General features: G+C 36.1%; 1 protein-coding gene across 5 annotated transcripts in view; it reads left to right on the forward strand.

Annotated features, from left to right (window-relative positions):
• The window catches only part of MYOM2 (myomesin 2), an 85,472-nt gene that overhangs the window by 56,404 nt on the left and 10,139 nt on the right, over window positions 1–18,929 (forward strand). For all 5 annotated transcript variants that reach the window (XM_054820650.1, XM_054820651.1, XM_054820653.1 and 2 more), the window contains 12 exons: window positions 587–765; window positions 918–1,032; window positions 1,628–1,784; window positions 1,889–1,995; window positions 3,939–3,983; window positions 4,452–4,588; window positions 8,217–8,361; window positions 8,468–8,527; window positions 9,989–10,056; window positions 13,837–13,950; window positions 15,327–15,414; window positions 18,337–18,375. In XM_054820650.1, coding sequence (XP_054676625.1) covers window positions 587–765; window positions 918–1,032; window positions 1,628–1,784; window positions 1,889–1,995; window positions 3,939–3,983; window positions 4,452–4,588; window positions 8,217–8,361; window positions 8,468–8,527; window positions 9,989–10,056; window positions 13,837–13,950; window positions 15,327–15,414; window positions 18,337–18,375 — 1,254 coding nt within the window. The remainder of the gene's footprint in view (window positions 1–586; window positions 766–917; window positions 1,033–1,627; window positions 1,785–1,888; window positions 1,996–3,938; window positions 3,984–4,451; window positions 4,589–8,216; window positions 8,362–8,467; window positions 8,528–9,988; window positions 10,057–13,836; window positions 13,951–15,326; window positions 15,415–18,336; window positions 18,376–18,929) is intronic.

Below are 18,929 nucleotides of genomic sequence, written 5' to 3' on the forward strand. Positions count from 1 at the left end.
TAGATAATTCTCCTGACAGATATCCTCTTGAGAAGTTCTTCTTGGCTATCGTTATCCACCTCACAATGAAAAATTCTTCTGTCACGGAACGTGAAACCTAATTCAAAGTCCACGGGTACTGGTGGGTTTTAGATCAGGCTAGAGGATCATGGTTCATGTATACAGACAAAAAATTAAACTCTTGATGCTAATTATGAACCGGAGTCAGGTACAGTGAAGCAACTTTGATGTAGGGCTAGTGAATTAGATAATACACAAGAAAATCTGTTACTTGTTGGGAAATTTTAAACTGCATGGATTTTCCACATGAATAACTTTCCCTTAAAATGGAGTTACTGAGATCTAGCTAAGAATGTATGCTTCAGAATACTAATGTCACTCACTGCATAAAGCAGGTACTGCTACATACAGCTGTGAGGGGGAAATGCCCTACCAACCATGTGTACCAGGTTTATTGTAAAGGATGAGATTTTTGAAAGCAAACACAGTCAAAACAAAATTAAAGTGACGCATTTCAGCCTCTACAGGATCAGTTTGCAAAACTTTATTATATTGGTGTGAACTTTGAATATTTGAAATATTTTAGGTCCTGCCTATGATCTCACGATTTGTGAAGTTAGAAATACATCACTGGTTCTTCTGTGGAAAGCTCCTGTGTATGAAGGCAAAAGCCCTATTACTGGGTATTTAGTGGACTATAAGGAAGTAGATGCAGAAGACTGGATCACTGCTAATGAAAAGCCTACTTCAAAGCGCTATTTTAAGGTAACATGTTCATTAGTTAGCATTAATTCAAAACTGAGTTCTAAAAATGAAGATGTGTATTTGAACTTGGGATTCTGCTAACATCTTCATATAAGTAAACAAAAGAGTTTAGATTGTTTTTTAAATCAGCTTTACTCTTTATCTTGTTCAAGGTCACTGATTTACATGAGGGTCACACATATGTTTTCAAAGTTCGTGCAGTGAATGATGCTGGAGTAGGCAAGTCATCTGAGATATCTGAACCAGTGCTTGTTGAGGCAAGGCCAGGTAATGAACTGTTTTATCTCCTCTGCTTCTAAAATACTGAAATACATAGAAGTGAATTGAGTCAATCTGTTTTGATATTGTAGCACAGATAAGTATTTAAAGAGTTAAGAAGCTCTTAGCCTTAAAACTTAAAGAAAAAATAATGTGGATACAGAGGTACTGTGAAGACTTTTTGCTTTACTTACTGCAGGAAATATTTGATAATCAGTTATTTTAGTTTTTACTCTCATGAACAAATGTGCTTTCTTGCTGCGAGTGGAAAAATATGACACCAAATTTATTAAAGCTTCAAGAATGATAATAAAAGTAATTTCTTAAAATGTTCATATGTGCTCATATTCAGTTTCATTTTATAGATTTGTTTCTCAATAAGCATTAATTATTTTTAGCATTCCTTTTTTTTTGTGTAAAGTAAGAATCTTGCTAGTATGTGATGCTGAGTCAGCATATGGCATAAACATGCTTCAAAATCTGCAAGTAAGATTGGTATCTGTTAGTGAAGATGGACAGAATTTGCATGGGCTTTAGAAATTTCTCAGTTGCAACTGTAAAGAAAAATGCAGCCTTGACATATGAGTCGATTCCTATTTTGCAGGAACAAAAGAAATCTTTTCTGGTGTGGATGACGAGGGTAATATTTACCTGGCTTTTGAGTGCAAAGAAGCTACAGATGCATCTCATTTTGCGTGGGGTAAATCGTATGAGGAGATTGATGATTCTGATAAATTTAAGATTGAAACAGAAGGAAATCAGTAAGTCATGGCAGTCTATCAAATTATTAGAAATTTGTCCTGTTAAAACTTTCAGCAACATGAGAAACCCTGCTAATTATATCCTTCTTTACTGATGATTTTAGTTCTAAGCTGTACTTCAAAAATCCTGATAAATCAGACTTGGGAACTTATTCTATCTCAGTTAGCGACACAGATGGGGTTTCATCCAGCTTCATTATGGATGATGAAGGTAAGGTCCTTAACATTTTATCACCTCAACTGCACTAAAAATTATCTAAGAAAAAAACCCCAAACCCACAACTCTCATATTCTTTCCTATGCATTAAAGAAAAACAAAAAAAGAACACAACAGGCTTTGTGTGATTAGTTATTTTTCTAATTATCACCTTAATGAAAGTTGGGATAACTTAAGGCAATTTTTCTTTAAAAAAAAAGATAAAGAATATGCCCGATTAGAATTGTTTTCTTTATGCTGTTTGCAAATATCTGTTACACTTTCAGTTAAATGCCTGAAAATGTTGCTTTTTTCACTGTTTTGTGAATCTCTTTCTCCAGTGTGTTCAAAGCTGTGCTTTGACTTTTTAGCCTTTCACATCTTATAATAATTGGTTCTCTTTTAGCTGTAAAGCTACCATCAGATCTCTGCTTACCAAGGAACCTGATATAGAGACAGACCTTGAGGCTCTAGATACAGTTTCATATAACTGAGATGCAGAGAATTAGCGAGAAGAATGAGAGAAAAAGGATGTTGCTCTAATGAGATCTGAACACATTTGGTTAAATTATCCTTTGGCTTAAATTTACATTAGTTTTGATTTATTTCATTGTAGGTATTTTGTTTCAATGGAGTTGCAATGAATTTGATTCAGTCTGACTTTGGTTACCATTGAGGGGTACTGAGGTGAAAGGCAAGGGGGAGAACTTTGCTATTTTTAAATAGCACAAAAATACTTTGGTGCTTTCCCAGTCCAGAGGCTGCAATTGCTATACTCAGTTCCTTAAGCATGAAAATCCCTCTACTTGCCTTCTTTCTAAGTAATTGCAGGAGAGGATATGAGACTGAATGTGAGTCTGACAGTAGGCAGGACTTTCGTTACATTCAAAGTAGGTTTTGAGAAGAAATCCATGTACAGCCATAAAAAAATATGGTTCCACAGGACATGGACCACTTATGTGGACTCTTAGTCATTACCAATATCTGCTTCTTCTAGGGAAGCTAAACTTGTAATACTTTTAATTTTCCAGTGAATACTGTAGGAAAAGACAGACAGGCATTTGATCATGAGAACTTCCCTTTGGCTTAGTTTTGAAGCATCACACTCAAACCTGTGTGTAGGTCTTGTCACTGCCAGTCCTACCTTCCAAGTTTTTTTTGTAGAAGAACACTGAAAGTGTTTCCCATCCCACACTTAGCCCATGTCTTCCCTGGTCATATCTGTCACTCAAAATTACACTTGTTTTTGTACTGGATCCCTGCACAAGCATCAGATTTTGTATTTTAGCACTGAAAACTATTATTTTGCTGCCCAATTACTTCCTCAAATGCTATAAATTCTCCTGTAATTTTGCTAAATCCTAGACCATGTCATAAATCCTTGCTAATTTCCTCTAGTCTTTACATTACTTGTACATTTGGAATTGGCAGTAATCTTTATTAGTAATGAATATGATAAATATGGTTAGTATGAAAATCTAAAAAAATTATTTCTAGACTCTCACACAGTCTTTGTGAGGATTTAGTGCATTAAATAGAACTTTGTACTTTTTCAGACTAACCTGTACTCAATCTTGTTTTCTGCCACAGTAAAACAAGCTTTTCAGGTACCGGTCAGAAAGGAAGTCAGCAGATAAAGGAACCTCATGCATTGCTTAGAAATTATTATCTTCTGTTTAAATTCCGTAAAGAGCTTAAAATGGGTTTCGTCCCTTGTTTAGATTCTTTTGCATAAGAGAGTGTGCATGAAATAGGAACACTCGCTAAATCCACGTATCAGAATTTTAAGTTTCTTAAATCTTGTTTTTTAGTCATCATTTTCTGAAGACAATTGGATATTTCACATATAAGACTTAAGGAGATTATCTGTTGATGCTGATATGTACCTTCTTTGACACTTGTTGTCTGACTGTATTTTTCAGAATAAATTAAAACACGAGTATTTTTCTTAATTTCAGAGCTTGAACGTTTGATGGCATTAAGCAATGAAATAAAGAATCCAAGTAAGTTGAAGATCTAAATCTGTTTGATACTTCTAGAAGAATAATAATTACATACTAATGACTGGAGTTCCAAAAAGTTTCTTCCTGAGACAACGGCAGCTTCATTTTTCATGGAACAAGTTGCTTCCTTATCTTTCAATTCATTTAGAAGAATTTTAGTTTGCATTGAATAAAATCATCATTGCCTAAAAGTCTTTTGAAGTTTAACTTTGACAATAGACTGCTATTTGCTATTAGCCAATTCCTTAAACAATGTGCAAACTATAAGCTGTGAATTCTTTTCTCCCTTTGAAAAATTAATTTAAAAATCAGCCAAAACACTGCATTAGATGTCTTTTCCCTGTATAAAATTTATTCTATATCCAACATTCCATAAATAATAGGGAGATACTAATATTTTACTACAATAGTTCTTTTTCTCACAAGGATTCATGCATTATTGACTTTTGATTGCTTTTCTTTCTGCAGCAATACCTCTAAAATCAGAATTAGCTTATGAGGTTCTTGACAAAGGAGAAGTTCGGTTCTGGATTCAGGCTGAAAGCTTATCACCAGATTCTACCTTCAGATTCGTTATTAATGATAAAGAAGTTGAAAATAGTGATGTAAGTACATACTGAGTACTATATATGTGTGATTTTGTTTAATAAACCTTTATGCATTAAGAGGTATTCTATTTTTGCGGTTGCTTAAAACCATGTTATTAAGGTATTATAATACCTGAAAGGAAAGTCAATCTTTAACTTGAATCTTTTTTGCAGTATAGAATTCCTGTTGAATAGTGAGTCTATTCATACCAAAAAAAGAGACCAATGTTTAACCCTCAGAAGTCCATATTCATTTTGGGTAGCTAGACAACCAACAGCCAAAGAGAAGGAGAAATTAGACACAGACCAGTATTAAACACATCTGATTAAAAGTAATACACAGTTTTTTTAGGAAAAGTGCTCCAGATAGAAAAGCTGCTTCAAGTAAAGTTTTGGACTCCAAACCAGCAAGACATGCTGTTGCCAGAGACCCTCTGAGGCTACTGCTACTAGTTTTACACATAATGTGGGAAGCACTTGACAGTGCAACAATGGCCATAGATATAGAACTTTTAGATGGTGTCACTTTCTGATTTTTTTTTTTTTTTTTTTTTTTTAAATTTCATCCTAGCCACTAAATTGGCATTGAATGGCTACATGGAGATGAAAGGGCAGGCCACCAGCTTCCTGCATTTTTATAGCTCTAGGAAGACCTTTCATAGAAAGGGATTCAAAAAAGTGGTCAGACTGGGCTGAGAAGAAAACAAGGTCATGCCTTTGCAGGGCTGGAGTATAGTTCATCTGCTGGGCATAAAGTACAGCACTGGAATATCTTTTCCTGTGAGGAATTCACCTCCAGTGCTGCTGTTTGAAAGGTTCAGTTTATTCCCAAGGATGCAAAGCCTGGTTTTGGTCAGAGAAGCTTATCAGCATTTTTATACCATAGAAAAGCAAAGAGCGTTTACTTTAATTAAATATTGACAAATGGAAGAAGAAGTGTTTCTGAGTAAAATACTTCCCTGTTTTTCTTACTTTAAGAAGTAATAAACTATAGCACTGAAAACCTGAATATTAGTGACTAGGATGTATTGAAACGACAATATTCTGCCTTGGCAACGTTAGTGGAACGGAATGAGCTATTTTTAGTTCGCATATGTTTTGAAAGTGTTGACATCAGAGAGAGTCTTGAAGTGGAGCTGCATTATTTCACCTCTTTAATTAGTAACCCACAGGTGACATTTACGTTTGGAGACTGATTATATTTTTGTGGAAAGTCACATAAAAGCCTAGTATTTATGGTGCCCATAAAATCATTGAACTTCATCTTGCTGCATAATGGCAATAGTTAGAAGCCTAATTACACTCTAAAACCTGCCTGGAGACTGGGCTACAGTCACTGAACATGTTCAATAGACCGTTATGCTGGTGAATTGTAGTCTGATTCCTGACATTGGCTGAAGTGATAAATTTCTTCTTCTAGGTCTTAACAGGGAACAGTTTCGGTAAGATTTCAAAATAATCTGAGAATGGAATGAACTGGGCCCCATTTAATCAGCTGTCCCTTTAATATTTGAATATATTTTTCCTTTACCCAAAAGCAAGAAATAAAAAAATTCTGGAAGTGTGATAAAGGATCAGATTAAAACATACATCTTGCTCTTCTTTTTCTGCTTCTGGCAAATCTCACTATAACATTCTCCCTGAGAACTCATGAAATGAATGCAAGTGTTGTCCTTGACCTCTGTGGGCAAGAGACTGTAAGCTAGAACTTGAATTTGCAATTTTTGATAGTTTGGTGAAGTTTATAACTTTTCTTTTTAACCTACCTGGCCTATCTCAACTCTTACAGATGAACTCTTACATATGTAATTTTTCTACTTAATTTTGTGATTTATTAAATCTTGTCTTATTCTTTGACACTATATATTTCTTTGAACTATATATGGGAAAGTGCGTATCCAAATTATATACACGTTTCCTCTTGTTATTTTATATAAATGTTATACCTCACTCTCTTCCCTCTAAGTCATTTATTCAATAAATTATCTTAATCAATCTGTTGGCTAGTGCTTTGTTAATTCCATTATCTTTTATCTTTCTTCATTCTTTAGTTACCCCATTAAGATTTAAAGTAGTACTATTTGTACATTTGAAAGTACCAGTAATGAATGCTAAACATCTTGACTATGTCTACGCTATTCTTCCAGGCTTGTTGTCCATGTAAGAGTGAATCTGTTCTTGAGGCTGGCCAGGAGGTGTCCGTCAAAGCTGAAGCAGATATATCTGAGGGGTCATTCCTACTAATTTCTACTAATTTTAGATCAGTACTTAAAGGTTTAATAAGTGGTATTTTTACTAGCTTTTTACTAGCTTTTCCCCCTCATTCCTTCTTTCTTCCCCTTTCCTATACTTTATCTACCTATAGCTTTAGGTGCCTTTTTCTAGTTTTAGAGTCCAATAAAAAGGTTAATCAAAATATTCTTTTTATAAGGCAGCATGTCTCCTTTTAATAATAACAGGGTCTATAATAATTTACTGCATAGAACTCCTTCTAGATGGTGACATATACTTCCCATCATGAATGGAACAGTTAGTGTGTTATAACCTTGACCACATTGGTTACCTAAAAGCATTCACCAAGTAACTTCTGTGGACTATTTTTGCTTTGCTTTAGGAATTTGTTAGTTGAGATTCAAACAACATCACTATTAGTGGGACACACAGTCCTCATGGTTTTTACTCACTGAACGAAAGAGGATATTACTTAGTAAAAGGTGGTTGTAACTAAAATAGTACCTGCAAATTCAATACACATATTTTGCAAGTATTGTCCAATATTTGCTTGCCATTTTCTGTTTCCTTGACAATGCCTGACAATAATTTGTCTTTCTGGAATATTTAATAGAAAGCAAACACAAAAAGGACACAAACAGTGAAAAGCATATTTAATTTTGAATTCAAGTCAATGTTTGGTGTTCTGGGTATTCTGCAAGCACTTTAGTAGGTAACAAGATGTTTCAACAGAATTCTAATTCTCTTTTGCTGAACTCGGTTGATCTTTTTAGTTCCCAGAAGCTTTGTTGGCTTTGCCCAAGTTACTGTTCTCATGGTCTTGCATTTTAGTGTTCCTTGAAAAGAATACCTAGCATTAGATGAGCAAATCATTATACCCTTCCTAAATAAACTTTTTTACTGAGAAAATAAGATCCAGTATTGAGCTGCCACATATACCTCAGAGGTATTTAGTAGTGATGACTTTTTGGATTTGTTGTAATGGATTTATTTGGAGATCCACATTTGTGTCTACAAACATAATACTTCCAGCTATTTCTGGGGTCTGCTAGGAATAGTGCTTCAGCCTAGTGAAACCCCTTGTTGAACTGGAAGCTGTAACGCAGCTAGAGGCTGGGTGTGTAGGCTCTTCTTCAAACATGCATAGTGCCATAAACCATTATTTTTAAATACAAACCAGCTGTATTATGATGACTCAAGGATTCAAAATGCAGCTGCACACAGAGGTTTCCGTCACCACTGGGATCTTACTATACGACAGTAAATACAAGCCAGCCCTGTTTCCATAGTTTACAATTAAAAGGACATGAAAAAGATCAAGAGTGGAGGCAGGGATATAAACCACGATTAATTCGATAGGGAATCATAACTAATTTAGCTATACTACAGTAAAGTTATTACTTGTTTATTTCAGAGGCATAAAATAAATTGTGACCGTTCAAATGGCATTATAGAAATGGTTATGGACCGATTTACAATTGACAATGAAGGTACCTACACAGTACAGATTCAAGATGGAAAGGCCAAGAACCAGTCTTCATTAGTTCTCATTGGAGATGGTATGTTCACTGAAACATCAAAACTTTGATGAAGAAATGAACTTCAATTAATCTTTGAGTAATTTTGTGACTAACTCATTTTTTATTTACCTCTTCTAAAAATTAGCATTCAAGGCAGTATTGGCTGAGTCTGAGCTCCAGCGAAAGGAATTTCTTAGGAAGCAAGGTAAGACAGAGAAGATTGGTGACTTTAGGCCCAGTTTGCAGCTGATGATGCATCCCTGGTGAATACTAAGTCCTTCCAACGATTTCATTAGAAGATGATCACACAGTTTGAGTAGACACTGAACCCTTGGTGGATCTTATTTTACGATACATGCAAGTTGTGACAGAATTTTCACTAAGTGGAAGTCCTTACAAGAGGTTATCTTTGCTCAGTATTAATGAGAATATCCAACAAGACATCTCAGCACGTTTAGTTTTAAGCACACAAATTGTCCCTTTAATATCACTGATGAAGAATAGACAGCATAGTGTCAGACAAGGAAGATTAAAAATCTGATCCTGTTGCTTCTGTCCAGGCAAAATTCCAGGAACGAAATATATATTTGTTGCATAGTTGCTATACAGTTATAGAGTTTGTTATATACTTGTTATCAATATTGTTTGCAGCTGAGAGTGAGAATTACTGTTGGATATCTAATTCAGAATTTTGTCTCTGTGAAATCCTTAAAAAATCAAGTTTGAGCTCTAGTTTGTAATTTTCATTTGGCAAGCATGTGGTTTTTAGGATGAAAGTAACAATAATAATTAATAACATTTATTCTAAATAGCTTAGGTAAGATTCTTTACATAAGCAATGTAATTCTATTATTTTATATTTTTTGGAGGGGGGATTTTTTTTTTTTTTTAATAGATTTGGGCAAGAAATTATAACACTTACAGCATAAACTCATGAGATCTTTCGGTTCTCAATGATTTAAGTGAAAGTTTGGGACTTTGCTACCTCCCAGGTCTGGATATTGCAGTTATGGTCCCTGATCCTGCAGACACTAGAACATATAAATTTATTGATATGAGTAACCACGATAACTTTAAAAAGCCTATACATGCCAGTAAATTTACTCAAGGATATGTGTATTTACAGGATTGGAACCTCAGTGGGGAAAAGAAATATTTCTTGTTCTGCTTGTAATGTTTAATATATTTTTTTACTTTTATAATTTGGACAAATAATATCTGGTGTGGGATTTTTGCTTTGAACATTTAATTGAGTGTTTGGATATATTTATTTATTCTCCAGTTCCCTTTGCATTACATACATTGTTTGTACACTTATTTGTAGCTACTCTGTCTCTTTCCTATGCTTAGTTGGCATTTGGGCATAAACATATTTAGTAAGTAATTTGTCTCATTCACTGTTTTACATTTTGGAACGCTACATCACTTATCATACAAACAGAGATGAGCCTCAGATTTCTAAGTTGTATTGTAGCCACCTGGGTCAATATAATAAAAATTTACTACAGAGTTTTCCTTCTAGTGTATGGGAAGTTCAAGAGTTCCCTCTCATCGTTCTGGTGTAGGGATGTTATAATATAATTGTCATCCTTTTTCTTTCTTTCACTGGATCTCTCTGATACTCATCACTCTACACCGTATGTTTTAACACAATTTTGTTTCTTAGGTCCTCACTTCTCAGAGTTTTTGCATTGGAAAGTTACAGAGGCATGTGAAGTTTTACTTTCTTGTAAGGTGAGGAAATATATTTGAAATAATTTTTTAGAATGTGTTGATTAAAAATTGAGGTAGGAAAATGTGAGGAAAGATTTTGATATTTTTAAAATTAAAAGTTTTGTATGAAAACTTTTTTATTATTTAGAAATATTTAAAATCAAAATTTCTGTCTTACTACTCTTCAGCAGTAGTCTGCGTTAAAACAACAACAAAAAAATTACAGGACATTTCTAAATGTGTTAGGTGATCTAATTCTTTATAAGAATAGTGAGCCATAAAAAATAACTTAAACAAAATAGTCATCCTTTAATGGTCCTTCTTCCTTCCTCAAAAAATAGCCACAAAAAGCCAGAGTTCAAATTCTTTCCTCACCACATTCTGATTTGGAGGGTCCTCTACCAAAACATCTATTATTTAATCAACTGTAACCAAACATGTAACAACGGTTTCTAGAACTAATGTTATAAATATAATTTTTATTATATTTGGCTAATAACTTTTGAATCTTAACTAATGCTAATGTGCATGGAATTCAGTAACATCTGCTATTAACATCTTTATATGCCATTTTAAACTGGTATATTTTCATTTTTGTTGTTCTTCTAGAGTGACTTCTTAGAGTTCTGAATAACTAAGTTAATTGAGTTCAACAGGCATAAACTCTTCTTCATTGCCTTTTCCTGTAATGTGGGCTCTTTTGTATTAATTTTCTCCACTTCTTTTGAGTAAGTTTTTGGCTTTTAATTAGACTAACTTGCATCATTCATTATGAGCAATTTACATGCACATTTGTGGGGTTTTTGTCCTTTTTTACTGCTCACTAATTAGGAGACCTTTAACCTCAACTTATTCCCAGCAGAACTGGCCTGGGTGGTGAAGCTGCCATTCTGTGTGCCCCCATTTTAGGGCTCAGCACTCATTAGCTGACGTGGTACATTTGCTGGTACTGAGCTGCATAGCTGGAGTACTTTATAATCTCGACATGCATTTGCCTCAGGCACGAACCCTGCTTATCCTTTCATTCACATGGGGAATTAAATGTTGCTGAACCAGTTATGCTAGTGTTAATTCTCTACAAATTAATCCGAAATTATCCTTCTTTTCATTGACTGTCGAGCCTGTTTATACCACTGAAACTGTGAAAGGCCGAGTGTCTGATTATATGCGTTTCACCAGTGTACTTTTTGTTCATAAGGTCAGAACATTTTATGTAAATGAAATCTAGGATGTGGGCTGTTTGCACACTCATCATTTTAACTATGCCATTGACCTTACAATGTTTGTTACTGTTAGTATGTGACTGGCCATTAGAATCACATGGTGCTGTTGTTTATGCCTGTTTAACTGATATTTGTACATGGGAAGAGTTTGAACAACAAAGCCTGGATTTCTCCTACGAACTTCAGATACTTGACATTCAAGTTAGACGTGTGACTGTCGCAGGCTATTTCTGTGGTAATAAAAACACCCAAGGAACAATCCCTGCCTCCCCAGCCCATATCAAAGCACTTGGCCCAGGTCTCTTCTAGGCTCTGTTTAGTGCTCCTGTGCAAAAATAATTGTCATAGGTGGTTTTATCTCTTGAAAGTGCCTGCGATAAGGTGAAGGAAGTACCTGCAGGAGAGGGCATTTGCCTTGACTTTCTCAAAGGCCATGGCATGAAATAGGTCAGTTAGGAAACCAAGCCAACTGGAAGCTTGTGTAGGCCAGAGGACTGACTGTATGATCCAGGTCCATAACAGTAATAATGAACAAATATGGATTGTGTTATAAAGTAGTATATAAAAAATAATACATGTTACCTCACATACCACTTGTTTTCTATATGATTGGACCTGATTGACTCTTGATTGATTTAGTATTTAATTCTGAAATAGCTGGGATTGATGACCTTGTTCTTGGTATTGCAGCCCCTACATGCCAGTGAGACATGTTTGTCCATCTGAATGATAATTTGATGGTGTTTGCTTTTTATTGTGTGTTTATTTTTCTTCATATACCATCATCTACTTTCATTTTTCTTCAAGTAATTCTAAATTTCAGAACGTTCAGAAGCTACCTGGTCTTGCATAACTTTGATCCTTATTTGTACTGTGTCTGTTAAAAGCAAGATTTTTGGTGTGTAGCTAAACAGCAAAAAAGGTAACTTTTCATAGTAAATGTCAACATGAAATAACTTCAGCACTGCAAATTGCATGTGACGGAAACTCAGTCTATTTATTGTCAGATCGAGTGCTAACAGTCTTTGATGAAAAATTGTTGAAAAGCATTAAAGGCTTGTTCCTTCAGGCTTTGTTCAAATAAAATTGCCACTCATGTCATATGGCTACAGGAATAGCCACTTTGTAGTTACCGGTAAATGTAAAACGCTGCTCACTTTTCTCAAGCAAGGCATTGCTTTGGGCCAGGTTGTGATCTCAAATACTCTGTCAGAGATCCATAGCAACCACACTGGTTATTAAGCAGCAATATATGTGATTAATTTGAGCAGGTTTTATAGAGATGTCGACGATTCTATGATTCTATGAATCAGTATAGGGGGCCCTCCTATTTGTCTAGTCACCTCTATAGAGAACTTTCACAGAGCCGTTCATCTCCGGAGTAAGACTTCTCTAAAGTGAAAGGGTTAGAAATTGGTGCATGTTTTTTTCCTCCAAGCAAGCCACTTGAAAACTATTGTAGATCTGTATTAACTTCTGGGCTGCCCTCTATCCGTTTGTTCAGTTCTCTTTTAAGGAGGCTTTTTAAAGCAACTGCCTGGGGACTGAGAAATGTCCTGCCAGCTCTGTCCTTCTACCAAAGCCACGCTGACCGGGAATTCAGGCTACACATGGAAATACCATTGCATTTCTGTGATTTTTAGAAGGGTATGGGGATAGCGATGTCAAATAAACTGTAGTGTGTCTGAAAGGGAGAAAAATAAAATATATTGCTGGGCTTTTAGCTTCTTTGGATTCACAGTTTGAGGTCATTCATCCAACGATATTTTAAGCATCACCAATACACAATTTACATTTCAAAATTATAGCAGTACTTGAGGTATAGCTGCAGTCTATTTATGCATTGCTTAGATGAGCTGCTGCTACTACAGAAAAATTCTGGCTTTCAAGCAACTTCTCTGCATTTGCACCACGTTGTTAAGCCCTTTTGTGTTGGGAGAGAGTGCAATTTGTAGGATTCCTCAAGTCTTTGTACTTCCCATAGGACACAATAGTAGTAGAAAAAAATGATTTCTGGTGCAGCTCACAATTTCGAAGTCTCAAATGCTTTCAGAATAGTAATTTCAGTTGCTGTCTGCAGTTTAGCCCTGAAAGACATTGCTCAGGTAGCTGGGATAAATCTGCAAATTGGCTGAAGACTCTCTAAGATAGGGCCTAGGTTCTGTGTTACAGCTCTCTGGAGACACATGGCAAACACAAAAAGATAAAGGAGAGTTCAGCAGCTCTAATTTCAAAGATACTTCTCACAGTTATCTCTAGACAAACTACAACAACATAGCAAGGGTGCAAAACCCTTTAAGGGAAGAGATTGACAGGATTGCCTTTAAGGATTTGACAGGACTCTGAAGCTGTAAGCTGTATACTTCTGACCAGTTTTGTGCTGCAAACAAATACCATAGGACTAAGATTTGCTTAGTAGGACTTGGTTGTAATTTGTTTTTTTTTTTTAACTTAGCTTTATTTGACATGCGTTATAAAAAAATTGGCCTCTTATATTGCAAGTACCTGTGTGGCTACCTACAGTGTGATACCTTTCTTCAGAACATAGCCAGGCTTATGTGCCTTTTCTGTTGTACAGGTTGCAAACACAAAGAAGGAGACTGTTTTCAAGTGGTATAAGGATGGTTCCGGGATTGACGCCGATGAGGTGCCTGATCTGCAGAAGGGAGAATGTCACTTCAGTATTCCCAGGGTACAGTATCACCTTCTGATTAGAAATGACAGCTTCTGCTTGACACGCTGTAGATTTGCCAGGCAGAGCACTAAACCCGCTATCATGATTTCTGTGAACTGTTTTAAGAAAAACTATATTTGCTACCCTTCAATTAGCTGGTGAGTAACTAATGTTAGTAAAAGTATATCTATTTTTGTTATCAGCTCAGACAGTTCATGCTTAAATTGCTTTAGTGTCCTTAGATGAACTCTATCTCGTTCTTCCTTATTGGTCCTTAATTTTTCAATTTGTTCGAGCACCTAATTTCTGACAGTGCTTCAGTTTTATTGCCTAAAATGAATAGATTTGAGGTATATGGCTTCTTAAGATTTATCTTTATGCAAACAGGATAACCTAACTTGTGTCTGAAGCCTTAGCTTGCATAGTTGCTGCCTTCATCAAGTGCCAAAACCTCCCCAGATCAGGTTTTTCTGCTTTCAGCATAACGTGCATTCCATTTAATTGATTTATTTATTTTATTTATTGGTTTCATATTCTTCTAATTTTCTTCCTTCATTTCACTTGCAAGAGGATACTGACTTTCCACTGGCTTAATTTTTCTTGAGTAGATTTTTTTGGGGGAGGGTGGTTTCTGCTTGTCTCGAATTGCCCTTGTTACTTGTCATTCAATTATATGATGCTTCTACTGTGATTTACTTACTTGTGGACTTGTATAAGTCTAAGATTCAAATGAATAACCTCCAATCTATATATAATTGTTTACATACTTTCTTCAGGTTTTAAAATAAATTAAAAGAATAACACCCAAGCCAAAAACCCCAACTGCCTTTAATGCAGTATCACTGTGTTAGGTTTTAGAATGTAAACTCACCAAGGGTAATGAATTCATTATTTACTTAGCATAGATATAATTTGACTACAGTTGCTGATTGAATGAAAGCTATTGAGTTGATATTTGGACAGTTAAAGGATATAGATCTGTTGTTATGCTTTACATTGATTGATTCAAAAAAATAAACATTTTGGGTTGAAGAAGAATTGTATATCTAAAGTTTGTGTGGGTTGAAGCTACCCTCTGTTACATCTTACTACACTACTTGTAATTTCTACTGACCAGTATCAATCCTGTTTGTCCTTTTGGAACAAGAGAAAAAAACACAGTTTCTCAAAGCAATTGAACTGAAATTGGAATGTGTTTTAGACTTAAGAACTAACTATAGCTCCATAAAAAAGCATACACAAGCCATTCATAGTTTCCATCTCATCTCTGGTAAGAATATTTAACCAGAATGAGGTACAATGTATGTTGTTTGATGTAGAAAATCATGCAGGTGTTGAGCAAATGTTGTACTGTTATCAAGTTTGTCGGTAAACATCTTGTGTTTTCCTTGTAGCTATCTCGCAAAGATGAAGGAGTTTATAAGGCAACGCTATCAGATGATAGAGGTCATGATGTATCCACTCTTGAATTATCAGGAAAAGGTAACATTCAGTTTACTATATTGAAATAATGAGCACATGTTCTCAAGAGCTCTCAAGATCTACCCTTGCAAATGGCAAGTTGGCTAACATTTTTTGAGTCCTTTGCCTTTCAATTGTCTTCTTAAGTTATAGAGGCCTGAACTGCAGATTACCAGTTTAGGAGGGCTGACACTGGGCATTGTAATGATTAATATCTAACACTGACAAGTAAGTTTCTACTCAGACAGACACCTCCTTTATTGTGAGAATTTTTGTAGAGACCTCTCTCTCTCTCTCTCTCTCTCTCTAAATTTAAGCTTTAATGCCTACAAAAAATCCTAAAGCACCAAAGTGCTGAATATGTTGATGTGAGACTGTCAGTGGGGATTGAGAGTTATTTGGATTGTAAAATCGTACAGCTGTTTTGTGGGTTAACCCTAGTAGGCAGCTCAGCTCCATACAGCTACTTGCTCACTCCCCCTCATTGGGATGGAGGAGAAAATTGGAAGGGGAAAAATGACAAAACTCATGGGTTGAGATAAAGACAGTTCAATAGGTAAAGCAAAAGCTGTGCACACAAGCAAAGCAAAATGAGGAATTCATTCACTACTTCCCATCAGCAGGCAGGTGTTCAGCCATCTCCAGGAAAGCAGGGCTCCATCATGCGTAATGGTGACTTGGGAAGACCGATGTCATAACTCTGAATGTCCCTCCTTCCTCTTTCTTCCCCCAACTTTTATTTCTGACCATTAGATCATATGGTATGAGATATCTCTTTGGTCAGTTGGGGTCAGCTGTCCCGGATGTATCCTCTCCCAACTCCATGTGCACCCCCAGCTGACTTGCTGGTGGGACAGTCTGAGGAACAGAAATAAAAGGCCTTCGTGCTGTGCAAGCAGCGCTCAGCAATAGCTAAAACATCCCTGTGTTATCAACACTGTTTTAGTCACAAATCCAAAACACAGCACCACACAAGCTGCTATGAAGAAAATTAACTCTATCCCAGCCAAAACCAGTACAATCTCTGCCTCCTTATTCCATACCATTTATGCTCACTCTATCCAATACATCCTCATTAACCACCTCCTCCCTTCCTGTCCTTTGATATATACACAGATATAATTCCCTTAGTCTATGGGTTTTCAAGTAAGGCATATCCTGACCTCTGGGACAAACAAAAGGTGCAATAGTTCTCCATCTTATGGCCAGGTGTCCTTCCAGCTTCCAGACTATACTTCAGGTAGGGCAAGACTGTTCTGTCTGGAAATGTACAGTGAAATGCCTGTTTGGAGAATTCACAGTGTCTAATTCTGTTGGTCCGGGAGGCTTTGAAAACGTTAACCAGCAAAACCACGAGAACTGCAGTGTCAGACCAAACAGTGGGTCTCCTAAATGGTGTCGTTAGCCTTGAAATGTAAAGGATAAACAGAGAAGTTTAGCATGAAGGGGGCCCTGGAAGACTGCATATTGTATGGGGCAGGTTAGTTCAAGCTCAGTGTGCATTGGCATTCAAATGAAGATAAATGCAAATATGAGTAAGAGAATCTAGTCTAAAATGCACTGATGATAGGCATTTAAATAAGGTTTCATATGTTATCAGATATCACAGTGAGCTACTGTAATTCTATGTATATTTATATTTGTTCAGTAAAAAAAATGTTAGTTTACTTACTTCTGAGTCTATAGCAAAGACTGATCTGTTGCCAACATAAATGACTTTTACTAAGCTTTGCTAGAGAGAGCTTCCCTGTGCTTCTTTGCTTAGGTCCCACCAAGTAGGCCCAAATGAACCTGGATTCATCCCACCTGCATGTAAACATTTGACCCAAATAATGAATATATTCTGCCGGGTTCTAATAGAGGGAGAAAAACATGTTAAAGAAATTAATTCAGTTTACCAAAGATTTTAACATCTTTTTTCAGCAGGTTGGAAAAGTACCTGAAATAAGAGGAAAAGATAAATATCAGACTGCGTTCTTAAGCTGTGGTTTACCTCAGAAGGCTGTATCAGCACTTGGTAGTCTTTCAGGCATTTTTTCCTCTGCATAAATTCTGCCCGTTATTCTTTCAGGATAAACATCTCATTTAGACAGTATAGGTAATATAACCCCACTTTCCCAGACATCTGTAATGTATATATAGTATGCAATTCGTGTCCTCATGTCAACATGCCAGTACAAGCACACTGGAGTTTGCAGAGGTTACAGAATTGAATCACAATTTATTTTAGCAGAGACGAAAAATGTGCAGATACAGATCGATACAGACCAAATATACAAGTAATATTTTCTGAACTTCGTGCATTTCACTCTCTTCCCTATTCATAAAAATTCTTCAGTCTTGAATATGCATTCTTCAGATTATGGTGCTTCTTTCTTTCTCTTTCCATCTTACACAGTGACACTGAATAGGATTCTTCTGCTGCGAGAGTTCCCCGCTCTGCAAACCCACTTCTGCCCTTGCCTCCAGCGTTCCCCCTTCTGCCAACCCTCCAGCTCTGTGCTATTTCAAAGGCTTGATACTATACCTGGTTTCTTTCACTTGCTGGTGAAGGGGTTTACATTTGTCAAACGCCACCCTACAGGGAGCGGGTGAAAACTGTTTTCACCTAGAGCGCGATAATTTCTCTTTCCCCTGCACTCTCCTTTGAATGTGAACTATTGTTTTAATGACCTTTTATTGTTTCTGGCCTGAGGGATACAAATACAAAGATTTGGCAGAGACAGCTGGCTCCACACCAGCAGAGACACTCAGTGACACAGCACAGAATTCATATGCTGTACACAGTCGCCAATTTGCCCCATACACCTGTTGCAATTTTAATGGTTTTCTTTGCCTAAGGATGTGGAGATTTCCCATATTGCTTTAATTAAACTGAACATAACAAAGCTATGTTCTGATTGAATTTTGATGGTACTTTTTTTTTTTTTCCCCCCTCTTCAGTGTATAGTGATATAATTCTGGCATTGAGCGGAGTCAGTGGTAAGTAAACGCTGTCTTGGATTTTCATGTAAGTTTTTTATGTTAAAGTCATATGAGCCTGAGGCAGACAATTTTGATTGTAAGTGGGAAATCTCTGAGAGTCACGATGCTTATGTTATTATGGACATGTTATTAAGTTTTTGAATAGGCAGTTGACCTTGCTAATTGACACTATTAAAAGGGAACAAAGTATTAATCCACCTGGCTTGTTTGTTTTAGATACTGTGACAATGTTGTAGCAATAAATGTCTTCCTACTACCCATTAGTAAGTAAACCTTGATACAGAGGGAATGAGATTCTGATTCTGCTCCCAGTGAGAAGTTGGGAGTCATTCTACAGAAAGAAACAGGGTTGCACAAGAATAATTTTTTCATGCAATTAGAATCATGACACTACTGTTTCATGGCAATTATATGACTAGCTTATTATTTCGCAGTGGATCTTGCTAGTCATAATGCTTGTATATGACAACAGCACCATAAACTCATACTGAACTTTCACCTGATATAAATCAGCAGCAGATCTCCTTTGAGAGGCACGAACCATTGACTCT

This window comes from Grus americana, chromosome 3 (assembly GCF_028858705.1).
Source record: "Grus americana isolate bGruAme1 chromosome 3, bGruAme1.mat, whole genome shotgun sequence".
In the NCBI taxonomy this organism is placed as follows: Eukaryota; Metazoa; Chordata; class Aves; order Gruiformes; family Gruidae; genus Grus; species Grus americana.